Source organism: Cetorhinus maximus, chromosome 17 (genome assembly GCF_964194155.1).
Source record: "Cetorhinus maximus chromosome 17, sCetMax3.hap1.1, whole genome shotgun sequence".
NCBI lineage: Eukaryota > Metazoa > Chordata > Chondrichthyes > Lamniformes > Cetorhinidae > Cetorhinus > Cetorhinus maximus.
Genome location: NC_135895.1, coordinates 63,098,037 through 63,121,265, shown reverse-complemented (window position 1 = coordinate 63,121,265; position 23,229 = coordinate 63,098,037). Strand labels below are relative to the sequence as shown.

General features: G+C 40.2%; 1 protein-coding gene across 2 annotated transcripts in view; it reads left to right on the top strand.

Moving 5' to 3' along the window:
• Positions 1–4,514: 4,514 nt before the first annotated feature.
• alg6 (ALG6 alpha-1,3-glucosyltransferase) overlaps positions 4,515–23,229 on the top strand; it is a 54,394-nt gene continuing 35,679 nt past the window's right edge. Inside the window, exons 1-8 of one of the 2 annotated variants that reach the window (XM_078561318.1) lie at positions 4,515–4,663; positions 6,186–6,270; positions 6,882–6,971; positions 7,633–7,721; positions 10,920–10,999; positions 17,133–17,197; positions 17,893–18,078; positions 20,935–21,070. In XM_078561318.1, the coding sequence (XP_078417444.1) occupies positions 4,582–4,663; positions 6,186–6,270; positions 6,882–6,971; positions 7,633–7,721; positions 10,920–10,999; positions 17,133–17,197; positions 17,893–18,078; positions 20,935–21,070 (813 nt within the window). In that variant the 5' untranslated portion in view covers positions 4,515–4,581. Of the gene's footprint in view, positions 4,664–6,185; positions 6,271–6,881; positions 6,972–7,632; positions 7,722–10,919; positions 11,000–17,132; positions 17,202–17,892; positions 18,079–20,934; positions 21,071–23,229 lie in introns of both variants that reach the window. The other variant, XM_078561316.1, reaches the window with a different exon arrangement.

Sequence of the window (23,229 nt, the reverse complement as noted above, 5' to 3'; positions counted from 1 at the left end):
TAACACATTATTTAAAGCAGAGCGCAAGGGTGCATCAGCAACCCGGTATCGATTGGCCGCAGGTTACCTGAAACACTTAATGCCAGCAATAGTGATGACAAAAGGGGTGATAATGCATGCAGGTTATAAAAAAGGAATGAAAATTAAAAGGCAATGGTTACTGTTGCCCTAATGAGGAGAAGAATCCAGGTATTCTGCAAATATTAAACTCCATTCACAACCTTGTCATTTTTTGGTGTGTCCCAGTTGGAGACGCGTTTGGCAGCCATTTGAACGAATGTTCAAATTAATATTCAACAAACAAACTTGAAATAAGTGAAATTCTAAATAATCAATTATCTCAATTCCAAAACTAGCACGGACTGCTGTGGGCTGAACACTTCAATATGGAACTATTGAGAATACATCGGGTGTAATTTTCCCATCGTGTGTAATGCGAATTCCAATAAACAAAATACACCACATTCATCTAACTTTGAGTCCTTGGAAAGAGATCCGAGTCTCTGGGAGAGCTCTGAGCTTGAAAAGCTTGGTCTAAAACCTAGTGGAGGGGGGAAAATGTATGCAGGTCGTTTTCCGTCTTAATACTTTGGAAATGATCGCGGCCGTCGAGCTTGGTTTTAGATCACCAGCCTTTCTCCCCTGACTGTTTATCTATGTGTCGCGGCTTCAAGTGTCGTTGCCGGTATTGAATTTCCTTATTTACTTCACACTCTGTGCTTAAAGAGTGTTGCGAAATGTCAGACCCCGTCCAACTTGAACAACATTTGCGCCCCGGCTTGGACGCGATTTCTTTCTGTAATTGTAAATATTATTTTACTGTGTGTAAACATTTATACCTCAGTATAAATACGCCAAATGAAGCGAGCCGTCTTGTTTGTCGGGGTGTGGTCTCAGCATCAAGTATATCTATTTGATAATCGTTTGACACGATGAAAGAAATATCCACCCCCAACTTCACTTGAAGGGCAACTTAATAACACCAGACCCTGTCCCTAAATTGAATCTCCCTCAGTAATCCTTTTACAAGGAAATTGAAACTGATCTAAAAATGTTTTGTCTCTTGTTTCTATAAACGCAACAAGATGTTAGGCAGTTGTGACCCTGGTTATGAGTTACGTTTACACAAAACTAGCAAATGGCGGATGGTTAGTGAAATACGAGCGTTAGTTCTATATTTAACTGATAGCCCTGGGAAAGTAGAAGGCGACTCCTAAAGTCACTGTCCGCCTCAGGAACCTGCTGATATAACCATTCCGAAATGACGAGCCATAACAGGGGCTCATTCCAACACTGATCCTTTGTTGCTCGGAACTTTTACTGATTCGTATGTATCTGCAGTTGTAGCTTTTGAGTCATCCTGCGGTCAACCGTGAGCTTCAAGTGATTTATGTTTTTTTTTTAAATTGCGAAACGAAACTTGCATGAATAAGAGTTTCACAGAGACCTCTACATAAATGATCGGCACAAATAAACATGCCATTTAACAAACTCGACTGTTCAAAACTACTTCCATTGAATTTTAAAAATGAAATTATAGGAACTCAAGTCTGGAACAAACATCCTTTTTGCTGAAACCCAAAAGGTAAACGGCAATTTGAGGGGAATGCAACTGATTAATCGACAACAGCGATGAGGCTAACATTTGCAGCCATCATTTTCGTTCTTATTTCACTGCCAGTTTGGATCTCAGTAAAGTGTTGATAATGATGTAAACAGCACCATAATAATTATTGTAACTTAACCAAATCTCGTTCCATTTGGAAGCTCGGGGTTGGATTTCGACGGGAGTCTGTGATACCGAAATGCAGCACTAGATGGCACTTACGGAATGTGCTTAAATTTCTGAAATGTTAGCGACTGCCCGATAGTTACTTTCAACACAACAGCAAATATTTTTTAAAAATCAGTAAAGTTTGCCTTCTAAATTTGAAGGGAAACTCCCTCTCTCTGTGTGTGTCAGTGTTAGAATTATGTACCCAGTTTATTGTGGAGTCTTTCCCCTTTGTAAAATATGTACTTCATTGGGTTTTGCGCAAGTTATTTTCAGATTGAGTCGTGAGAAAAGTGATGCCTGTGTTCTTATTCCCCGGGATCCCGGCTATTTTTGCAATTAATACGTCAATGAAACCACCATTCACCGAGGACATGTACCACTCGCTTTCAGTGTAAGAAAGCATTAAAAAAAACAATTCTGGACCCTACCTGGGTTTGTGGGAGTTGAAAGATGAAACGGCAATACTGTCAATGATTGAACACAAAGTTAGGTACAAAATGTATACAAACACACCAAACACGCTTCGTAGTAAATAAACGCATTAAGTTATGGAAGCAAAATTCATTCGCAATTTCAACTTTTATTCAGTTACTATATTGCTTAAATTAATTCAGTTTAAAAAGTAAAAATGCGCCACCTTTGGGAAGTAAAATCAGCGCGACAACTTCAACCAAAACCTTCCTTCGGATAAAAACATCGATTTCTTTTTTTATTTACGACTCTTGTGTTGCTAATTTCATCTATCATTTGCCTATCAGCTCTTCCCAAATTACACTGACAATTCGATTTAAATTAAACCGCAGGATTTTAGTGAGAATTATAAAGTTGTCAGTTTTTCGTTTCGTTCGCGTTCTCTGTAGTTTGAATATTTTATTTACAAAATAAATAGAAGTCCAGGGAGCCCAGATGTGAATCATTAGGAACATGGATTCACCTTGGTCAACTCATGGGTCGAAGTCTGCCGTTCACCGCCCTTCCGTGCTCAGATATACAGTCACTAAGTACGGGGGCAGGTTTTTTAAAATCTTAAAATGGATTCTTAAGCTACCGTCTACAAGTATTTGGCAACAATGATTTTAAAGGTGTAATTTTCGCTTCAACAGTCAGAAAAAGACCTGGGGTTGATTTACCTGAAGGATTCTTGTGGGATGGCTAAAGTCTGACATTCTGTAAATCTCTTACAGCAATGTACTATTAACTTGCATCGTCGAGTGGATTGTCTTTCAACGGTGTACGTAAATCTATAAACTTTACATTTTATTATATAACGTATCTTTACCATAAACTTATATCAGGAAGACCACATTATACATGCTTAGCATGGTTATTAGATATAAGCATCTATTTTTAATAATATATATATCACTGGAAACAACATTGCAACATACTGAATGTTTTGAACTGTCCGAAACTCACGTTAACTTCATTCATGAAAATGTATATAATAATAAAAAAGAATATTTACTTTGCAATTAAAATCGAAACAATCAAAATGTAGGCATTGCTGATTGAAGATTTTTGGTCAAACACATTAAACCAGCAAGGAATTTTTGTTCATATACAAAAACAGCAGAGTTGGACATTTGATTTAAATGATTATTTCAATTGATTTAATAATTCACAAAAATCAACTATGTTGCTGCTTTTGTGTGTCTGACCAATTCTTTTTACACGAGGAATGATCATAAACGCAAAAAGCGAAAAGTAATAAGCCACCAAGGCCTCATCAGAACGAGCAAAAACGAATCCAATTAAATCGTTTTACTTTTGTATTACAGCAAAGGAATCCAATTAAATGCCATTCTCAAATCTTGTCAATATTCAGTTCAACTTAAATATATTCGAGGTTATGTATGAGATATCTAATTAAATAAAACTAATTGCCTCAACTGGTTCCATTATAACGTATGATGACAAATGAGGCTAAAATAATATTAATTTTGGCAGCAATACAAGGAAGGGAGTATAGCAGAAAGTTTGAAAATTGATGCTGTTCGCCCAGGTTTAGCAAAACACAAGTTTTTCGTCATTCGCTTCACACCGCCGGTATATGAACTCGTATGAGCATTATCTAATGAATCCTGATCTTTTCCTGACCTGTCCGGTCTAATTCTTTCCTGATCTATATTGTGGCTTATTTTAATGTCTGCGAGACATAAATATAAACCCATACTTTGAGAGGGGTTACCTCCCTCCTTTCCATTAAGTAAGCTTAATTTCCAACATTTCCCTGTCTTTCTGTTCCTTTTCAGCACTTGTACCCTCTAACATGTTTGTACGTGCAAAGGACAACATATAATCTGGATACTACTCAAATTGGAAACGAAATGTCAATTTAAGTAACTTTTTATTTATCCAAATGAATGCAGCCAGGAATTCTGTCCCTGAATTAAAGCAACCAATTTGAAAACAAACCCAGACAACATATTTATAAATTGCTGTAGGTTATTGTAATGAGAACTGAACCAACTTCTGAAATGGATGTAGGTATCTACTGCAATCAATTTAAATATAGTTTTATAATAAGTATATATATTGTAGTTATCCAATGAAAATTAAAATAATTTTAAAATCTATTTTTGAAAGTGATGCATCTATTTAGTATCTTCCCAAAACTTAAATCCAATAAACTTCAAATAAATGAAAGTAAATACTTCACTGGCAATTCACACCAACTCCTGAGTTGGCCAAGGAGCTTCTACGTCATCAGGCAGCGCCGGCGGTGTGGGATGGGACAGGGCGCATGCGCAGGGTCCAGGAAGTGCTGGGCAAGGCAGAGAGCCAGAGAGGAGGTGGAGTGCGGGATGGAGAGATGGAGTCTCATCACCATAGTACTCGCAGTCAGCCTCACGGTGCGCTGGGCAGTGTCTCTGAACTCTTATTCAGGTCGGTCAGTGAGCTGCAGTTCACCTCGCCTCTTTCATTCATTCAGCCCCATACATTGGAAAGACACCCCTAGCCCGAGCAGAACGTGTTTACAGTTGTGTATAAACTGCAAAGGTTGACAACAGCCTTTACGTTTATTAAGCACTTTGGAAATGGCAATACCGAGTGGGTTTAGTTTGTGGACTTGGTAAAGGGGCAGGCTTCTTTTAATAATGTGTTTGGCAAATTATGATTTATTTTGGAAGCCTGCAAATTGAGAAATTCTGCTGAAATTGCTTTTCTGTGGGTTATCATCTTGTAAAAAATAGTGCATTATTTTTTGCATCCTGCTTTGCTAAACATATTTTTCAAATTGTGAGGCAGGTATCATCCTGCTTTCTTTTTCTTCCAGATGCCTGAACCACTGGAACCTGCTCCACCTTGATTGTTTTTAATGCAGCCTTTAGTTATTCACATCGCCTTTGATTTCTCTCATTATGCCTCCTTTTGTCTCTTGCTACTACCATAACTGCAACATTATCATCACCTGTTCTCTACCCAAGTTATTTTTATTTTGTTTCATGTATATTTAAGTTTTTTCTTTTTCCCTTTCACTTGTGTTTTTTAAAATGCTGTTCATCTGTAATAGCGAGTCGTTCTGAGGAAGAGTTCAAATAGTTACTACTGTTTTGCCACAGGTGTTGCCTAACCTGCTGAGTATTCGATTTTTGTTTTCAGATTGCCAGCATCTGTGGTATTTTATTTTTGTCAAACACTTATTCCACATTCCAGGCTTTCCAACCTTTTTTTCCCCCCAAAGTTTTTTGAATGTAGTTCCATGAATGCCAACGGTTCATCACTTCCTTCCTTGGCTGTTCTCAGTGTGCAAGCCTAGACCTTATCCTTCGTCACCTCCAAAATCACCCTTCAAAAATTTTAGTTGGGGTTTGGTCCCTCATTGTAAAACTCTTGCAATTCAAAAGCATGTCATTGTGGACTTGATAGAATAAACTTGTCAAGGGGTGAGAATGTGTTTTACAGGTAAACCTAATCCTGTTCTCACTCAGCAGCCTTTATAGACCTTTCAGCTGGGTGGGTATATACTAATCAAGAGCCTCAAAGCCAGGAGAATGCTTTCCAGTGCTCCCCTAATACTAATTCTTACATTGCTGCAGTAGCTGAAATTGACAAACTTGGAAGCTCAGTCATTGAGTACGTTTAAAACAGAGATTGACAGATTTTTAAATACCAATGGTAAAGGGATATGAGAATAATGTGGGGAAAAAGGCATTGAAGTAGATGATCAGCCATGATCCTATTGAATGGCAGAGCAGGCTCGACGGGCTGAATGGCCTACTTCTGCTCCTATGTTCCTATATTCCTGTTATCTCAGAGGAGGGATGCAATCTGGGACCACCTCCTTCTGTGTTATTCACTTTCCATATGAGGCATTATGCTTAGAAGGGTGAATTTGCCAAAAAACTTTTTGTGGAAATAGTGCCCTTTCATGTTATCTATTCAACTGTTTTTACTATGTCCGCAGGTGCTGGGAAACCTCCTATGTTTGGAGATTATGAAGCTCAGCGACACTGGCAGGAGATTACCTTCAATCTACCCATCCACCAATGGTTTGTAATCTCAGTATTCAATTAATTCAACATTTATGGGGGTATTTTGAGATGTGTCACTGTGGAATTTCTATAGATTATTTGCAATTCAAGTGAAGAATTTCTTCCTCCCTCCAGCACCTCCACCCCTGCCCCTTCTCATTGCCAACTGCAATAATGTTGGCTCTGGCAAACTTCTAGTCTTTCAATCAGGTAGTTCATTCTTTGTACGCAAGCCTGGACAGGGAATGCTCGGGAGTGTTTCAATCCTTGAAAGGGCTGGTCATCATAGTCGGGTACTGTATAACTCCCATCTGACATCTACACTTTCTATCAGAAGTCATTGGATATCAATCATGAGTGCGATCCCTGACTTTCTTCCTTGTCTGCTAAACCATGGTACTGAGGTTAATTGCAGCACCCTTATTGTTGCTATGTTGAGACTGGCTAACCTGGTAGAGACCTGGGATTGAATCAGGGTCTATCTTGGTTCAGCTTTGGGTGGTACAATTACCTAAATATAGAACAATTGAGAGTAAGTTGCCAAAGTATGTAATATGGAAGTTTAATAAGTTAACTATTTTTGAATCTCTTTATGGTTGACATATAGTTGATTTGTTTTTTCTATTCAGGTACTTCAATACAAGCAACAATAATCTGAAGTACTGGGGTCTTGATTATCCACCACTCACTGCTTACCATAGTCTGATTTGTGCATATGTGTAAGTTTAATCTGCTATCTTTGATAAGACACCTCAGCAGTTAGAATTAGGGTAAAGAAATCTTTAATATGAAATGTAAAATCAGTTAAGGTTGCAGCTCCTGTTCAATGCCCACCTTCTTCCTCCTCTTACAGCAGGAAAGTGCAGTGGTGTGGATGTTTGGTGAGATCAGGAACATTCTTGGCTTTGCTGTTTGTGTTCATACTTACTGTCTTGGTTTGAAGAATAGCCACTGATGGTATTGGAATTACACCCCAGCATAAATTACAGATGTAAGCTTTAGATGTTGCAATGATGCATTTGTCCATGGGTTTGAGACGTTGTTCAGTCCACTTAGGCCAGCTGCCACAATGTTGCAGTTTGAGACTTGGAAAGAAAGCAGTTTGTGTGAGCTGCTCTGATTGATGAGGACAGAATGAGGTTCAAATTGCACTCTACATTGTCAAACAGACTGTCGACATTCACAGTTCAGGCTTCCCTATGTGGAATACATACTTGGGTGAGGTGTCGAAGGCATCAATTTCCTTTGAGGAGGACAGGGAATTAGATGGAGAAAAATAAATTGTACTCTCTGCCATTGGGTATCGTTTATTGATTATGTGTATGTTTTACATAAAGTGAAATGCATTTTTATTCTAGAGATAAACCTTTTTTTACTCAGAGCTAAATCGATAAATCCTGAGTGGATTGCTCTTCGTACATCTCATGGATTTGAAAGCCTTGGGCACAAGCTATTCATGCGAGCAACAGGTAATTAAGATTTTTAGAAACAACTGCAAAGTTTAAAAAAAAATCTGAAGGGAAAATGAGCGCCAGGCTGATGGTTATGGTTGTCAGCAGCTAGTCAATCCAGATCCAGGATTCCTCAACAAAGCATCCTCGGCCTAACCATCTCCAGCTACTTCATCAATGACCTTCCTCCGTCATAACATCAGGTGTGTTTTACAGGTGACTCCATAGTGTTCATCTCCATTCCTAAGTACCTTTATTATAAAGTAATAAAATCCAAGATTGGGCTGGATATTTGCCTGGTAATGACCATCTTGAACAAAAATAGATCAGCAAATTCCCCTTGATTTTCAATGGCACCACCATTGCCAAGTCTTCCGCTATCAGCTTTGGGTGGTCATTCAGCAGATGCTTAACTGGACCAGCCATATCAATACCATGGCTGAAAGAGCAGTGAAGAGGGTCGATGTTTTGGCAAATAGTTCAACTTTTGACTCCTGAAAGCCTATCCATCTTGCACAAGGTGCTGGATTTTCTGTTATTTGTGCTGTTTAAATCCTTCGTCCTTCCCCATTTTAAGCTACTAAGCTGGCAAGTCAAAATATTCTCTTCATTGTCAGTGATTAAAGAGCATGACTTGTAATAGAAGTAGGCAGATCATCAGTGCCAGAAGTGACATGCAAGATGTTTGCAGCAGCACAGTATCTAGGAGGACTGGTGCAAAATTTTTTTTCATTGGTTCATAGGATGTGGGCGTCACTGGCCAGTTGCCCTAGTTCAGAGGGCATTTAAGAGTCAACCTGGTCTGGAGTCACATGTAGGCCAGACCAGGTGAGGACAGCAGATTTCCTTCCTTAAAGGACATTAGTGAACCAGGTGGGTTTTTACAGCAAACAACAATGGTTTTCAATTTCAGATGTTTATTGACTTCAAATTCCACCATCTGCCGTGGCGGAATTTGAACTCGGGTCCCCAGAGCATTACCCTGGGTCTCTGGATTACTAGTCCAGCGACAATACCACTATGCCATCGCCTACCCCTGGGAGTGGATGAAATCACTTGGACAGCTTAAATGGTTTCATCGTCTCAGAAGGGAATGGAGTCGGAGGGGCAATTATTGCAATGCACTTGGACGTAGATTAAGGCAAAGTGGAAGAGCACAAAAACACTTATGCTTTATTAAGAATGATAAACAATTTATGGAAGCAGTACATCCCACTTATGATAGAGTGTAAATTAATTTCATTGTTTATACATGATACATCCATTGAACTGATGGTAAATATCAAGCAGCCTCATCTGTTTATTTGAAGACTGGTGAAAAAAAGATTTCATTTTAACTTAATCATAGGCATAGACTGAAATGGCAAACACTTCCCTGCTGTAGCACAGTCTATCCAGCGATCTATGTGAGCATCAATTAAAATCTGTTCAGTTGGTGACCTTGGGGATTCTGAAGGTCATTTGAGGTTATTAGACTGAATATGAGTATTAATCTGCTCTTCTGACTCCCATACAAAAGTCTCAGATCCATATAAAGTAAATCTTAAATGCCTAACCACACCTGTGAGTGAAGTTATTACTCTTTTCAGTTACCAACCAGTGACTTGAAAGAGTGTCTCCAGATTTCCACAATCCACTGTGATGAGAGACACAACCCTTGGACAGCATGTTAAATCACAGTGTGATAGGACCAACTGGCACATGGTGCAACACTTTGAACCTTGCTTTGAAACAACAGACTGAATCAAGGTGCAACCCCTTGACCCATGGTATTATGGGATAGGCTACACCTGTGGTGAGCCAGAACTTAATGGGACAGTGAGTCTGTGGTGTGGAGGTGGGCCCACGACACAATGAGATGGAGTGGGCCTGTAGCGTGGCAGGGTGCCAGGGGCCTCACAGGAAGGAGTGGGTGGCGGGAGTGGGCAGCGGGGTTCCCCAGATGTCAGAAATTTGAAATACTACCGGAACATGCTGGAAACACTGTATTAAGAATACACCAAAAGGAACTTTTTTGCATTTTTCCCACCAGCCATCTCCTGTGACCCCTGTGAGACTGCTGGTTGGATTCTAATTAGTTCTGAACTGTGGACATTTATTTTTTTTAGCACGATTTAGACTTTTCAAGTCATTCAGGAAGGACTTTCACTGCCAGTAAGGACTTGCATTGTGTTGGTTTAGGCTGGATTAAAGCCACCGCAGTAAAAGTGCAATGCCCGCCACTGAGAAGTGAGTGTACAGTACCCTGGCCAAGATTGACATTCCAGCTTTCCTCCATGTCAAGTTGAACATTAGCACTCCAGTCTGCTGCATCACCCTATCTTTTTGACGTGCCAACTACAGAGGTTCAGCTTTGACTCATTGCTCAGAAGATGACTAGGAAGAGAAATCAGATGAAACTTATATGGTACGAGGGAAATAGATTGAGCTCTTCAAGTGGCTCAATTGGTAAAGGTGGCCTGTATTTGCTTCATTTAGAAGAGAAACCTTGAAGCAGCTTTTCCATACAATGGCCATGGAAATCTGGAGCTCTCTCCCCAAAAGGCTGTGGCTGCTGGGACAATTTCCAACACTGTTAGATTTTTATTAAGCAAGGGTATCAGGGATATGGAGCGATGGCAGAAAAATATTGTCAAAATATGGATCAACCATGGTCTAATTGAAAATAGAACAGGCTGAAGGAGCTGAGTCCCTATGTTCCATCCAAACCAAAATGCCCTAGGTTGTATCCATGGTTCGTGCAGAATTAGCTGATCTCAGTCAAAGTAGTATTAGAGGTTCTATGATTGGTGTTGGAGACCTTGGGAGAGGGAGGAAAAATCAGTTAAGGTTGTTGTTGTTTCCTATTCATTGATTTTGGATTTTGTTATTTCTGTAAACCTCTACCCCTCCATAGTGAGAAGTTTAGATATTTGTTGACACTTAACCAGTTTTCTAGAATCGCATGATCAGTGGCCACTGAATGAGGTACCTTTAGGCAACTGGCATCTGTGGAATGGTACCAGAGATATGTGGAACAAGTAACTAAGGGACTCTACTGAAGCAGCTTGGTATAAATGGGTTCCAGAGTCTAATCAAGGAATTGACGAATATATTGAAAAGTTGGGCAGGTAGGATTGATATCTAAGAAGGATTTGCCCTTTTGGACCTTGAGGCTTTTTCCTGTTCCTAACAATTTTTATGTTTACAGTTCTCTGACATTTTGCCAATTTTTAGTGTTTGTTGCAGACCTTGCCGTATATATCCCTGCAATCCTCTGTTACATTCATCACTGTGAAGAACCAGAGAGGAAGAAGGTAAGCATTACAGTCAATGTAACGACGGTAATAGCAAAACTGACAATGTCAGACAAATGTTAGATGAGAGATTTTCAGTTATGACCCAAGTACCTGAGGCATCAACTCGTACAAAACCTATAACGAAGCTTAGAAGTGGAAAGTTGTTCCTGAAAATTGTTCCAGGTATCACCAGTTGGTCCAAGTGGCATCAATTTATCATCTTTTCTCTGCTATTTCTAGTGCTGCATTTTGATAAGAAAAACACGTTTATTTAATTTTTGAAAAGTCCAGCTATGTCAACAGAATAATTTTGCATTTATGTAAATACCTTTTAGAAACTCAGATATCCTGAAGAATTGACAGCCAAAGATTAATTTTTTTTAGGCAAAGGTGGCAAACAATTTGCACAGAGGAAGATCCCACAAACAACAATGAGCTAAATGACCATTTAATCTGCTTTTCATGTTTTTGACGAGGAATAGATGTTAGCCCAGGGATTTGAGAAAACTCCCTTTGTTCATCTTGGAATGTGCCAGAGAATCATTTATGTCCATCTGAGAAGGATGTTGGGTTTTCAGTTTTAATATCTCATCAGAGAAAGTGGCACCTTGGAAAATGCAGAACTACAATGCCTAGATTACATGCTGAAGTCCTGGAGTGGAGTTTGTACTCACCAGCTTCTATCTTGGAGGTGAGAGTACTAACACTGTGAGCCAAGGCTGAAATGCATTTGAAATGCTAGTTTTCCAAGACTAGAAAGATGGTGGGATGGGTGCAAAAATCAGCCAGGAGTTCCATGTCCTGACTACTATCCAGTAACTATAGTTCTGGAAAGCCATGTGTGTGACCGCGGGATAAATATAGGTTCATACTGATTTTCTCCACCACCTGCCACCAGTCAAGTAGCCTAACAACAATTGCCTGGAATTGTATTCAAAGAATAGTGTGATACTGGAGGGCAGCCAATGCATACAAGACTGGGAATTGATCCTTGGGTTTTTCTGCTCCGTATGACTCAGCATCATACTGACAATATATTTATCCGTAAGCTAATATTTTTTAAAGGCTTCAGACATGTTTGAGTTACATTATAGCAAATGTTTATTGCAACAGGAAAAATAAGGTTGAGGCCATTTTTAAAAAAATAACAAAAAAGATAGAATACATGACACCAGCATGTTGGGAGATTTAATAGAGGCGTTCAAACTTGAGGGATTTTGATAGAGTGGAAAAGGGAGAAGCTATTTCCAGTGAGAGGAGGGTCAGTAATCAGATGGCAATAAGATAATTGATGCAAAAACTTGGGGAGGTGGTGGGGAAGATGAGAAATTCTTTGATGCAGCAAGTTGTGACCTGGAATGCATTGGCTGAAAGGGAGATGGAAGCAGATTCAATAGTAAAGGTAAGGACAATCCCTATCTCTTTTCTGCCATTAATTGCCAGTCTCATTTCCTTTTTCCATCCCTTCTGACATCTGATTCAGAGAGCTGTGGACTTCTTTCTTCTATTTAGTTACTCTGACTCTAGCCTTGGCACACCCCTAAATTTCACTGCCACAGCCTTCTACCTCAGCTTCTGTCATTCTGTTCCTTCGTTCCAACACCCCAATCTGACCACTGCCGGCTCTTTTGATCCCCTCGCCCTTCATCCAGGTCTTCACCATTCACCTGACACTTCTAAGCCCACTTCTCTCCAACCTCTTCCTTTTATCATGTATCGTTTTCTCCGTCACTCCCCCTTAGAAAGCATAGTTTAATTTCTTTCCCCTGTCAAAGAGCTAGACCAATTCCAAATTCCCACTAATTTGTAGTCCTCAAATGCATAGTTTTTGTTTTATTCTATGCTTACCATTTCCTCTAATCTAATTTCCATCCTAACCATAGCACCAAGACTCTACTGGTCGTCGATTAACATCTTGTGCTACAACACATTATCCCTCTTCAACTCTCTTGTGACCTTTGATACAGTCAAACACTTCATCTTCCTTAACTACCCCTTTTCTATGGTCTGTCTTCATGGCACTACTCTCTTTCTGTTTTATTCCTATCTTTCTGAAAGCAATGGCCCAAAATATGAGGGAAAATAAGTGTTGTTATTAATGTGCAAGTGGTCCAGTAATTTGTGGCGAGGAAGAGAGCCTGTGAGTTGCGCATCACCACAAGCTACTAGCCAATTTGCACACTGCTCCAACATTAGCCTTGCAAAAACAGCATCTCTCCCTTAACTTCCTGGTGATTTTCAAGTTGTTGCATTTTCACATTTGAAACTCAACTAATTAACAACATAAGTACCCTTATAACAATGTGATAAATTGTTAATAACTGCCAATCAACCTTTCTTGCCCAGAAAATAAACAATTAAATTGTGGATAAAAGCAAAATGAAGAGTCATACGGACTTGAAACGTTAACTGTGTTCCTCTCCGCAGATGCTGTCAGACCTGCCGAGTTTTTCCAGTTATTTTTGTTTTTGAATTAAATTGTGGAGTCTCTTTAGGTTCTGAATTGTTGGAGATCTAAAAGTTGTCTGATTTGATATATTTTTGATATATTTGATACATTTTACTTTTCCTTTCTGTCTTTATTCTCTTCCTCTTAATTCAATCTTTCTTTCCCTCTCTCTTTTTCCATGCCTGATTTGATAATAAATTCATCCACTCTAACTGCCCTCCTCCTCAGTTTTTCCTCTGTTTATTTCTCAATCCCTAAATCTCATTCGGTAAATGTGATGCACTGTTTGTCCCATTGTTCAGCAAGTTCCCAGATGCCCTGCTGCCCTCACCTGTGTTGCTGTTAGCTTGTGCTTCTAGTAACTTCACGGGGTAAAAAACCCTAGAGCTGATCAGTGCAGGAGCAGGTATAACTTATCAGGCCCACTGTGGAATGCCCCACTCCTACAAATTCTGGACCATAAAATCTTCTTTGATAATTTTTGTTCCCATTCCCATGTGGTCATTTCCAGTGTACCCATATCTCCACTCCTAGGGCCCACTGATTTTTCATAACCCATGGCATCTTGATCAACAAACATGGGGCCTGCTTCATTTGCATACCAATGACATCTAACTGTTTCCTCAGGACTACGCTTAGGAATTCTGTCCTTAGCTACTTCTACTTTCTACTTCTCCTTGCCTTCAAAAATCTTATCCCCGTCTTCAATATTCTCATCAAACAAGAGAGAATTTACTTGTTTGACGTCCACCACACTTCTTTTAATGTACCTTGGAACATTTTGTTTTGTGAAAGGTTCTACATAAATGTAAATTGGGCGGTTTTTGTAGCTGAAGTGGACATAGTACAAAACTTCACACATCTGCCTTTAATTAAATCCTTGGTAACCTCACTGGTACATTCCTTGATCCTTAGCACCTGAAATTCATCACTGGTTAACTTGAGAAAAATTGATAATGTAATGAAATTCACTGCCTGGCATAGAAACAAAGCAGGTCTCAGATTCAAAGTCCTGGTCTGAACTGAGGTGACAAATCTCAGTATCAAGTGTTTGGTCTCAGCGCACTGTGCACGGGAGTTTTTACTCCTGATCATTGTCTGCCCGTGTGCGTGTATATAGATGTTTCTGCATTTGCAGACATGTTTTGGGTGAAGGCAAGGTAAGCTGTGGTGAGTAACCTCCCCATGAGGTAAAATAGCCGCCTGACATAGGCTTATAGGCTCTTGTGAAGAATGTCTACTTGTGTGCCATATCCAAAGATGCTTATGGAAGCACACTGCAGCAAGTCTTCATCTCTTCAGGCGAAGAATTGTTTTGTTGGGCCAGGAGAAATTGACAAGGAATAATTTTTACGGAGTGGTCAGCAGAACTCTTTTTTTGACCGAGTGAATGATTAATTTAATATGGTTTGACATTTTAGCGAAGGTGACCAGAAGCTTAGGACATGGGTTAAATTTCAGTTTCAGTTAAATCCTCTGGAACGTAGCCGTTGAATAAGTGAAGTCCACGCAATCATGCAGCAATGGCTTGCATGACTTGAGGATAATGTTACTTGAGGTTCTGAGGTTTTAAATTCTGTCACATTACAGAATCATCGTTAGATTTACTGGTATTTTTGTATACTGAAACAACAAAACCAAATCATTAGCATGCTCTGAATACTAATAAAAGTCAAGGTGAAGGCTTCCTTGATCTATGATGGGTGTTTCAAGATAACGTGCAAAATATGTATGCCATGAAACCAAATATGTTTGGCTGGTAAGCAATTTTTGAAATCGTTTCCCAAGAAGCATGCAGGAAAGCTGGTTGGGGAGGTGGGTGGAGACTACAGGGCAATCAACAGCTGAGGGAACAGTAATGACATTTATTCAGTGTTTGTCCCATGTAATTATCAGAGTACTTCATATAAAGGTAACAGCTGCAATTGCGCATTAACTGCCCCATGTTCTTAGTTTTGCGCCGTGAGTAAGTGTTCCTAAATTAGCACCTCCGCTACGTGACTAAAATCACACAGGAGTGCAACGCATTTATGTCATAGGATACAAATTCTTAGTAACCATTGTTCAAAAAAACCCACAAATGTTTTTTTTCCATCTCTGCATCTTTTCATTTCCCCTCTTTCTCCTGACGACACTAATTAGCACTGAACTGTGGTGCCTCAAGCAAGTGACAGTTCTTCCTTTGCAAATCTAGACAGCAATATATTTGACTGTGGAGGGCATCAAGGTCAAGTCTGATGTTGCCATGGTCTCATGTCTAAACTTGTTCACTTTCCAACAATCACTAAATATTTTTATGCGGCTGCACTGATTTGCCAAACAAACCATGTTGAGATCTCGTAACTTGCACAGTCCAGGAATGGAAGCAGTGTATATGCTTAAGTATTATATTGGTGATCAATTAATCATCATGCAATGCTATTGTATTTTTATGGACTGCTTTATTTATTATCAACTGCTTTCTGTATGATGAGATGTATTCCATGTGCTATCATCCGGCAGCCTTTGTTTGAAGGTAATATTTACTTGACCAGTTGCAATTGTTCAGTATAAGAAAGAGAACTATTGGCCCAGTTAAATGTCTTTACTTTGCAGTCCAATTGGTTCAGTAGATAAGTGCACCATGCAATTTGGTAGAGAACCATACAGACCAAAATGATCCGAGGTTCAATCTTTTTTCTGAATTGAGAATCTAGTAGCAGTGAGAGCTCCAGTTTACTTCAATGGCCCTGTATAAGGGAAAAAGGAGGATTAAAAAAAAGCCAGTGTTCCAATATTAAGATTAGCGCTGGGCCAGTTAAAAGTGACATTGGAAATCATTTTTTGACACGTCCTATTGGATACCTGGAAAATGAAAAATCCAAAATGATGTAGATACTGGGTCAAGTTAAGCTCTCAAGACTGAGATTAATAGATTTCTGTTAGGTGAGGGTATTGAGAGATTTGGGGGCCAAAAAAAAGCAGGTAAATGGATCTGAGGTACAATTATGTCATGAAAGAATTGAATGGTAGAACAAGCTTGAGGGGGTGAATGGTCTACTCTTGTTCCACTGCTATTTGCTATCAAAGGGGCCTTGCTGGAATGTGTGCGCGCCTGATGTCTGGTGAGGATAGGATTGTGCACAGTTGTGATACTCCCTGTGGCCAAAAAATCAGGCCAGGATTAAGCTTATCTCTGGTTTCCACAATGGTCAAACAGCCTGCTTACGCTCACCATCCAGACTGACGTGGGAAGGATGGGCACTTTGTGGTGTTACTAGAGGCCCCAGTGAGACTCATACGGATCAGCACCTTCAGGGGGAAATGGACAAATAAAAGTACACAGGGATGGAAAAAGCATTTTGAGAAGGTGCTTTAGATTTATATTTCATTGACCTCTGCGCCTAAGTTTTGGCATGGAACAGAAATCAGCCGGAGGGTTCTCACTCCTGATTAGTATTCCTGTGGCCCCTACTGGAAAGTAGTTTTCTGATGAGGGTAGATTGGGCTCAGCTATGATGCCCTTAAGTTGAATAAACTGGAAGTGCCTCGCTTGGTTGAGCTGCTGTAGGCTGCCCAACTCATTTGTGATCCCAGCATGTATTTTAGCATTTTCAGAGAGGAGGGAGAAAATTGACTAGGGGAAGTAACTCATTGCTTATCAGAAGGCATGATTCTGTGTAATTGCATTGCAAATGTACAACCTACTTTTACTTTTTGCAGGTGTCGTCTCTGCTTTGTGCATTGCTGTATCCTGGACTCATTCTTATCGACCATGGCCATTTTCAATATCCTTACTGGTAGCAGTTTTGAATTTTAAAGAAACTGTTAAAGCAATGCATTTAGCTCTCCCAGTGGTTCAGTGAGTGACTGCACTGTTATGTGGCACTGAGCCAAAAGGATAGGATGATCCCACCAGGTTCACTGCCAGGTCATTAGTTAACTGTATTCAGCTCGGATAACTTCAGTAACCCAAGGCTAAGGGGAAGAAATATCAGTCAGCAGTCTCTTCATGAACCTCTACTGGAAAATGTGCGTACGTAATGAATGAGAACAGGACTGTGCTTGGGTGCAATACTGCTCATGTTTAGATAATTGGTATTTTCACTTTGAGACAGCAAAATGTCTGGCACCCATAGAACAAAACCTCAAGATGAGCTAGCATCTTCAAGAAGTGACCGGGGTAAAAAGTAATACATCCTCAAATAAAATAACTGTGCCTTGATCATTAGCAAATGGAAATTTTGTTGGTTGTTATTCAAATTGAATTTGAAAAGGATTAAACCAATTATCTAAATTCTATTCATGTAATAAATTTCGAATGCCATTTTTCTTTTGAGAACATTTTCATATGTGACATAGGTGGCTTTGGCCTAATTTCTCAGTATTGGCACAAGGCAGTAAAACAGGTGGTGAGAGTATTAGTTTGTCCACATATACTGTCTGGGTGAATACTTGTGAACTATCCTTAACACAAAAACACATATAACTCTATCAGTTTGGGCCTTGCCGTTTGGGGATTGCTGGGCCTGCTGTTTGACCGAGTCCTGTTTGGCTCTGTGGCATTTTGTCTGGCTCTTAATTATAAGCAAATGGAGCTTTACCATGCACTGCCTTTCTTCTGCTATCTCCTTGGAAACTGTTTAAAGCGAGGGCTGAAAGGTGAAGGGTGAGTAACTCAAACAATGAATTAAATAGACTCATGGTCCTTGTCATGTCATATGGATCAAATGAGTCTATTTTTAAGACTTGAGAATTGTTCTGATTTGCCATCCCATGTAAACAGCTTAAAATAAACATGCAAGTTATGTTTTAAGCCTATCAGTTTAATTAAGAAGGGAACTTTTTCTTAACATTTGACTTAAAATTCCACTTTTTTCCTCCATTGTTTCTTCTTGTTAAGTATACCTTTTTGTAGATAACTGTTGGGTGATTTTGTGCCGTTGCATTGGAGTTGTACAAAGCCAAGCATTTTTAATGGTGAATACAGTACCCTGTGTGGAACAGAGTCTACAGATCGGGAGAGATCTCAGGTCCTGTGTTCCATTATCTCAGCTGGAGCAGTGATAGGAATGTGGTAGTTTGTTTCTGTACCTGGGATAGGGAGGGATGAATAAATTGTTCTACATTGTTATCCATTAACTCCTACCTGTACTAGAAGCAGCATGTGTGGACTGTTACGAGGACAGAATTGGACTGGCTGACATGACCCCCAAAGTTGAATAGCCTGCCGAAACTCTAGTCTGAAAATTCTAACATATAGACTGGCCACCAGGGGTCTTGTGGCACAGTGGTAGCATCCCTGCCTCTGAGCCAGAAGCTGGGGTTTTGAGTCCCAAAGAAGGTGAGTTCATAACGTGGCCAGTCAGCTAGATTATCAACCTGCAAATCCTTCTAATGCACCAATGGTAGGCAGTAAGAGTGGGAGTCTCCTGGCCAGCCAGCAACTGCAGAACGCAATGGCAAACCACTGCAATACCTTGCCAAGCATAAGCATGGACCAACACATGAATGTGTATGGCTGTCAATGCCCTTCGGGGGCATGGTACCTGAAGAGCGAAAGGGAGAAAATGGCCACATGTAGAAGATGCTGGAGAGCCGTCACTTCTTGTAGAACCATATCCTGCTATGAGTCAGTGCACTCAGAAAAGATGTGGAGAAAATTAGAGGTGGAATATACTGTTGTTGCAAGAAAATAACTAAATTGAAGTGTTTTAACGTGGGCAAACATGACAATCAATTTATGCACAAGAGTGTCCCACATTGTAAGTAACTTGCACTGTTTTGTTGATTAAGGAATAAATATTGGCTGGGACACTAGGGGAGCTGTCCTGCTTCTAACTAGGGCTGGATCTTCAGTGTTACATTTTCATCCAAAAGACAGCAGCTCCTTCAATGCAGCACCCACTCTGTACTTCACTGGAGTGTCAATCGAGATTATGTGCACAAGTCCTGGAGTGGCTTTGACCCAAAACCTTTCAATTTAGGTGAGAATGTTTCCATTGAGTGAGGAACGTTTGGGGGAAAGTTGCCTGCACCAGCTGGAAGATTATTGGTACAGTAAACCTAACATTCTGTGTTCCATATCAGCTACTTGCTGGCTGATATTTTAGTTTTTAGCCATCTTTTGAGTTGATGTAAATCAGTGTATTCTTCGTATTTATTAAATCTGTGCGTATTTACCAAGGCCAAGTATTATATGAGAATCAAAAGATGAGATTACTGACAGGTAAAGACTGCAGGCAACATACATTCTGACTTAGCACTGCCGTGGAGTGTTAATTACTGTTCAAAATTGTATAAAGAGTGTTGGAATATAACGTGGGGAAGGGGGATGGAGGAATGGAGGAGAAAATGCAGATACTTCAGACACTCATTTCTAGGTATTACATTGTGTACATTTGTAGATGTAGCCATGTTGCCCTGAAAGACTGAAGCGTTGGAATCTGACCTAATGAAAATGTTTTGGCTCCCCTCCACCCCTCATGATCCAAATATCACATTGGAAGATAGTTCTGCTACAAAGCCATGATGTACTAGTAGAACCCAGGGCTACTTTTAACAGAAATTGTATTTCTGTCACTCATATTGCATCACTGTTTTTGTTAACACATGCATTGTGGAAACTGTCAGATTTTTTTTCCTTCATTCTTGGAATGTGGGCTTCACTGGCAAGGCCAGCATTTAAAGCCCATCCCTAACTGCCCTTGAGAAGGTGGTGGTGAGCCACCTTCTTGAATTGCTGCAGCCCATGTGCTGTTAGGCAGGGCGTTTCAGGGTTCTGACCTGGCAACAGCGAAGGAACGATGATATAGTTCTGAGTCAGAATGGTGTGTGACTTGGAGGGGAACTGGCGGGCTGTGGTGTTCCCATGTGCCTGCTGTACTTGTTCTTTCAGATGGTAGAAGTCTTGGGTTTGAAAGGTGTTATCAAAGGATCCTTGGCAAGTTGCTGCAGTGCATTTGTAGATGTAGCCATGTTGCCCTGAAAGACTGAAGCGTTGGAATCTGACCTAATGAAAATGTTTTGGCTCCCCTCCACCCCTCATGATCCAAATATCACATTGGAAGATAGTTCTGCTACAAAGCCATGCAGACTAGGAGTGGTTAGCCACTAATCTGCTAAATTAATTGATCTCAACCAGGGAGATGATGGAGATGCTTTTGATGTATTTTAGTCTTGAGGGGAAAAATTAGCCAAAGTTCTTTTGCATGATCACTACCCAGTGTCCAATGCTGGAAAGTCCACTTGTACATATCAATTGAGGACAAGATGAGGGTGTGATAGCCTCGATAGCTGAATAACGCCCCGATGCTCAATCTTGCAGAACAGTTGCCCAGTTGAAAATTTTGGAAGCGCACTGGCATTGGGAAACTATCCTTGTACTCTCAGGTGAGGTGGAGAGAAAATGTGGTGCTATTTAACGTTCACTTCGTTCTCTTTTCTTTTCACTGTGGGTATTAGTGCTAGAGAGGGAAGTGAGTCTTGCTTTTCAGGAGAATAAATCTTTTCTCTTCTGTTACAGGATGAAAAGATTGATCAAAATTGCACTTACTGTGCTGATTACATTTGCCTGTTGCTGGCTGCCCTTCCTCACCAGTCTCCAGCAGTCCCTGCAGGTGCTTCAAAGGCTTTTTCCAGTTGATAGAGGCTTATTTGAGGTAGGTTTGAAAAATGAGCTTCAAGTGATGATACTGGCCGTGTTTGTTTAATCATAAATATTTATAAATTCTATTAAACTTTAGGTTGTAGCAACCACTAAACAATTTGAAATATGCATAAACTTCCTCCATCTTGTCTGTGCTTATGTGGCAGGCAGATACCTTAACACCAAATTCGCTGAAATGCTGGGAACCCTGGGTAAAAGGCATTTTAAGAATTGAGCAAAGGTTGTAAATCCAATTATCCAACTAAACCTAAGGCACAGAGCCCAGTGTCCTCACCCGGCACCAAGTTCATCAGGAAATCTTCCTGACATTTCACTGATAATATTAGCTCAGCATCAGTTTAGAAGTCTGCAGCGGATGACTTATTTAGAAGTAGGCTAGGGTGAACTTGAGAAATTGTTAGTGTAAGCACCCTACAAGTTGAATGTGACGTGTTGGCCATCTCCAATTGCTGTTTAAAAAAATATGCTGATAAGTGTAAATTACATGATGAGCTTTAAAATTGATATCTTGTTCGGTTTGTTTGTAGAATGCATCAAGTGTTAACCTTCTAACCTTTCTCTGTGTCCTCATCAAATTCAGGACAGACATTCTATATGTGCCATGTAGAAGAAAAATGGTTCTATCGGTCTGGGGTGTGGTGGGTTTGCCTATGAAGTTATGTCCCCTCCAGTTGTGACATTGACAACTGTCTCTGCTGTTTCTATTTCCTGTCCTGAACAGAGGTATCAGACATTGCGTTCTTGATATTGATATCACAACCATCTACAGATAGCCCATTTATAGAACCAATCTGCCTCAAACTTAACCCTTAAAATTGGCGGTGCACTTGCATTATAAACGCCGCAGTCTTGTTGCCCCTGATACAGCAATGCGTATGGAAGACTCGCACCAAATTTCTCTCTTTGGTGTTTGGAGCACTATGCACAACAGCTTTGCCTAAATCAAAGATACAGTCAGTTAAAAAAAATATTGTGACTGCTTGCCTGAGTGGCTCACTTGTTCAAGTCCAAACAGGTTACAGCAGCATTCACCTATTCGATTCTCCAGCAGCAGGAGCAATTACTGGAGCAAGAAAAAAGATTTTTAAATGTTTTCTGAAACAGCTGAATAAATGGGAGTCATTTTCCACATGCAAGTTTGTTTTAAAATCGTATTTAGATGGTGTGTTTTTTTTGCTCAAACAAAGCTAAAACCACAAGCGCACTACCTGTACATGGCAGAGTAGAAGTGCTTCAGCTGGTGGTGGGCACCATATGTTGGTGCCATTGTTTCTACTTCCCTTTCTGTTTAAAAGCATCTGTACAGTAAATGGGATGCTTTTAACTGTATGAGTAGGGTCAAAGTTCATGTGTACAAAACAGTTTCTTAAAGCAGTTATTATTACAAGTTTTTTTTTCTTTTCACCTAATTATCTTTTGCCCCTTCTCTGAAGTTGCCAATTTATGCTAGCATATAGTTCCACAGATGCTACCCACCTCCCAGTATTTTTCAAGTGTGAGTCTAAACGTTAAATGTTAACAGGCTATTTAACAGGTTGCAGTATCTTATCCAAGCCCATTCCTGTATTTGTTCTACATTAACATAACATTAACTTTACACTAGGTTCACTGGCAGAAATTGGTAGCCCAAATTCCTCTCCTCCCTCCCAACTGCCCCTTCATATCAATTAAAAGACAGATTCTCCTCTCTAAACCAACTGTAGCAGCTCAGCCATGATCAGGAATTGAACCTGTGTGGCAGAATTTTTCAGTTGGTGTGCGGGGGCGGGCCCGACACGCTGATGAGTAAAATGACACGTGATGCTGTCAGGCGTGCGCCCCGACGTCATCACGCAGTCCCGTGATATTTTGTTCAGCGGTTGCACACCAGAGTCAGCTGCAAGCCCACCAATATGTAAACAGAAGGGAGTAATTGATGTAATTGTTAACGCTGCCCGTCCAACCTTAAGTTTGGCGGGCAGGCGAAAAGGTCAAGCGGCTGTCGCATTTTTTAGGAAACCTCATCCACGAGCGGGATGAGGTTTCCTAAAGCTTTTATTAAATAAATAAATTTTTCCGCAAAATCAAAACATGTCCCATCTCATGTGACACAGACACCTGAGGGGACATGTTTAACTGAATTTTACACCGATTTATTTAATAATTACAATA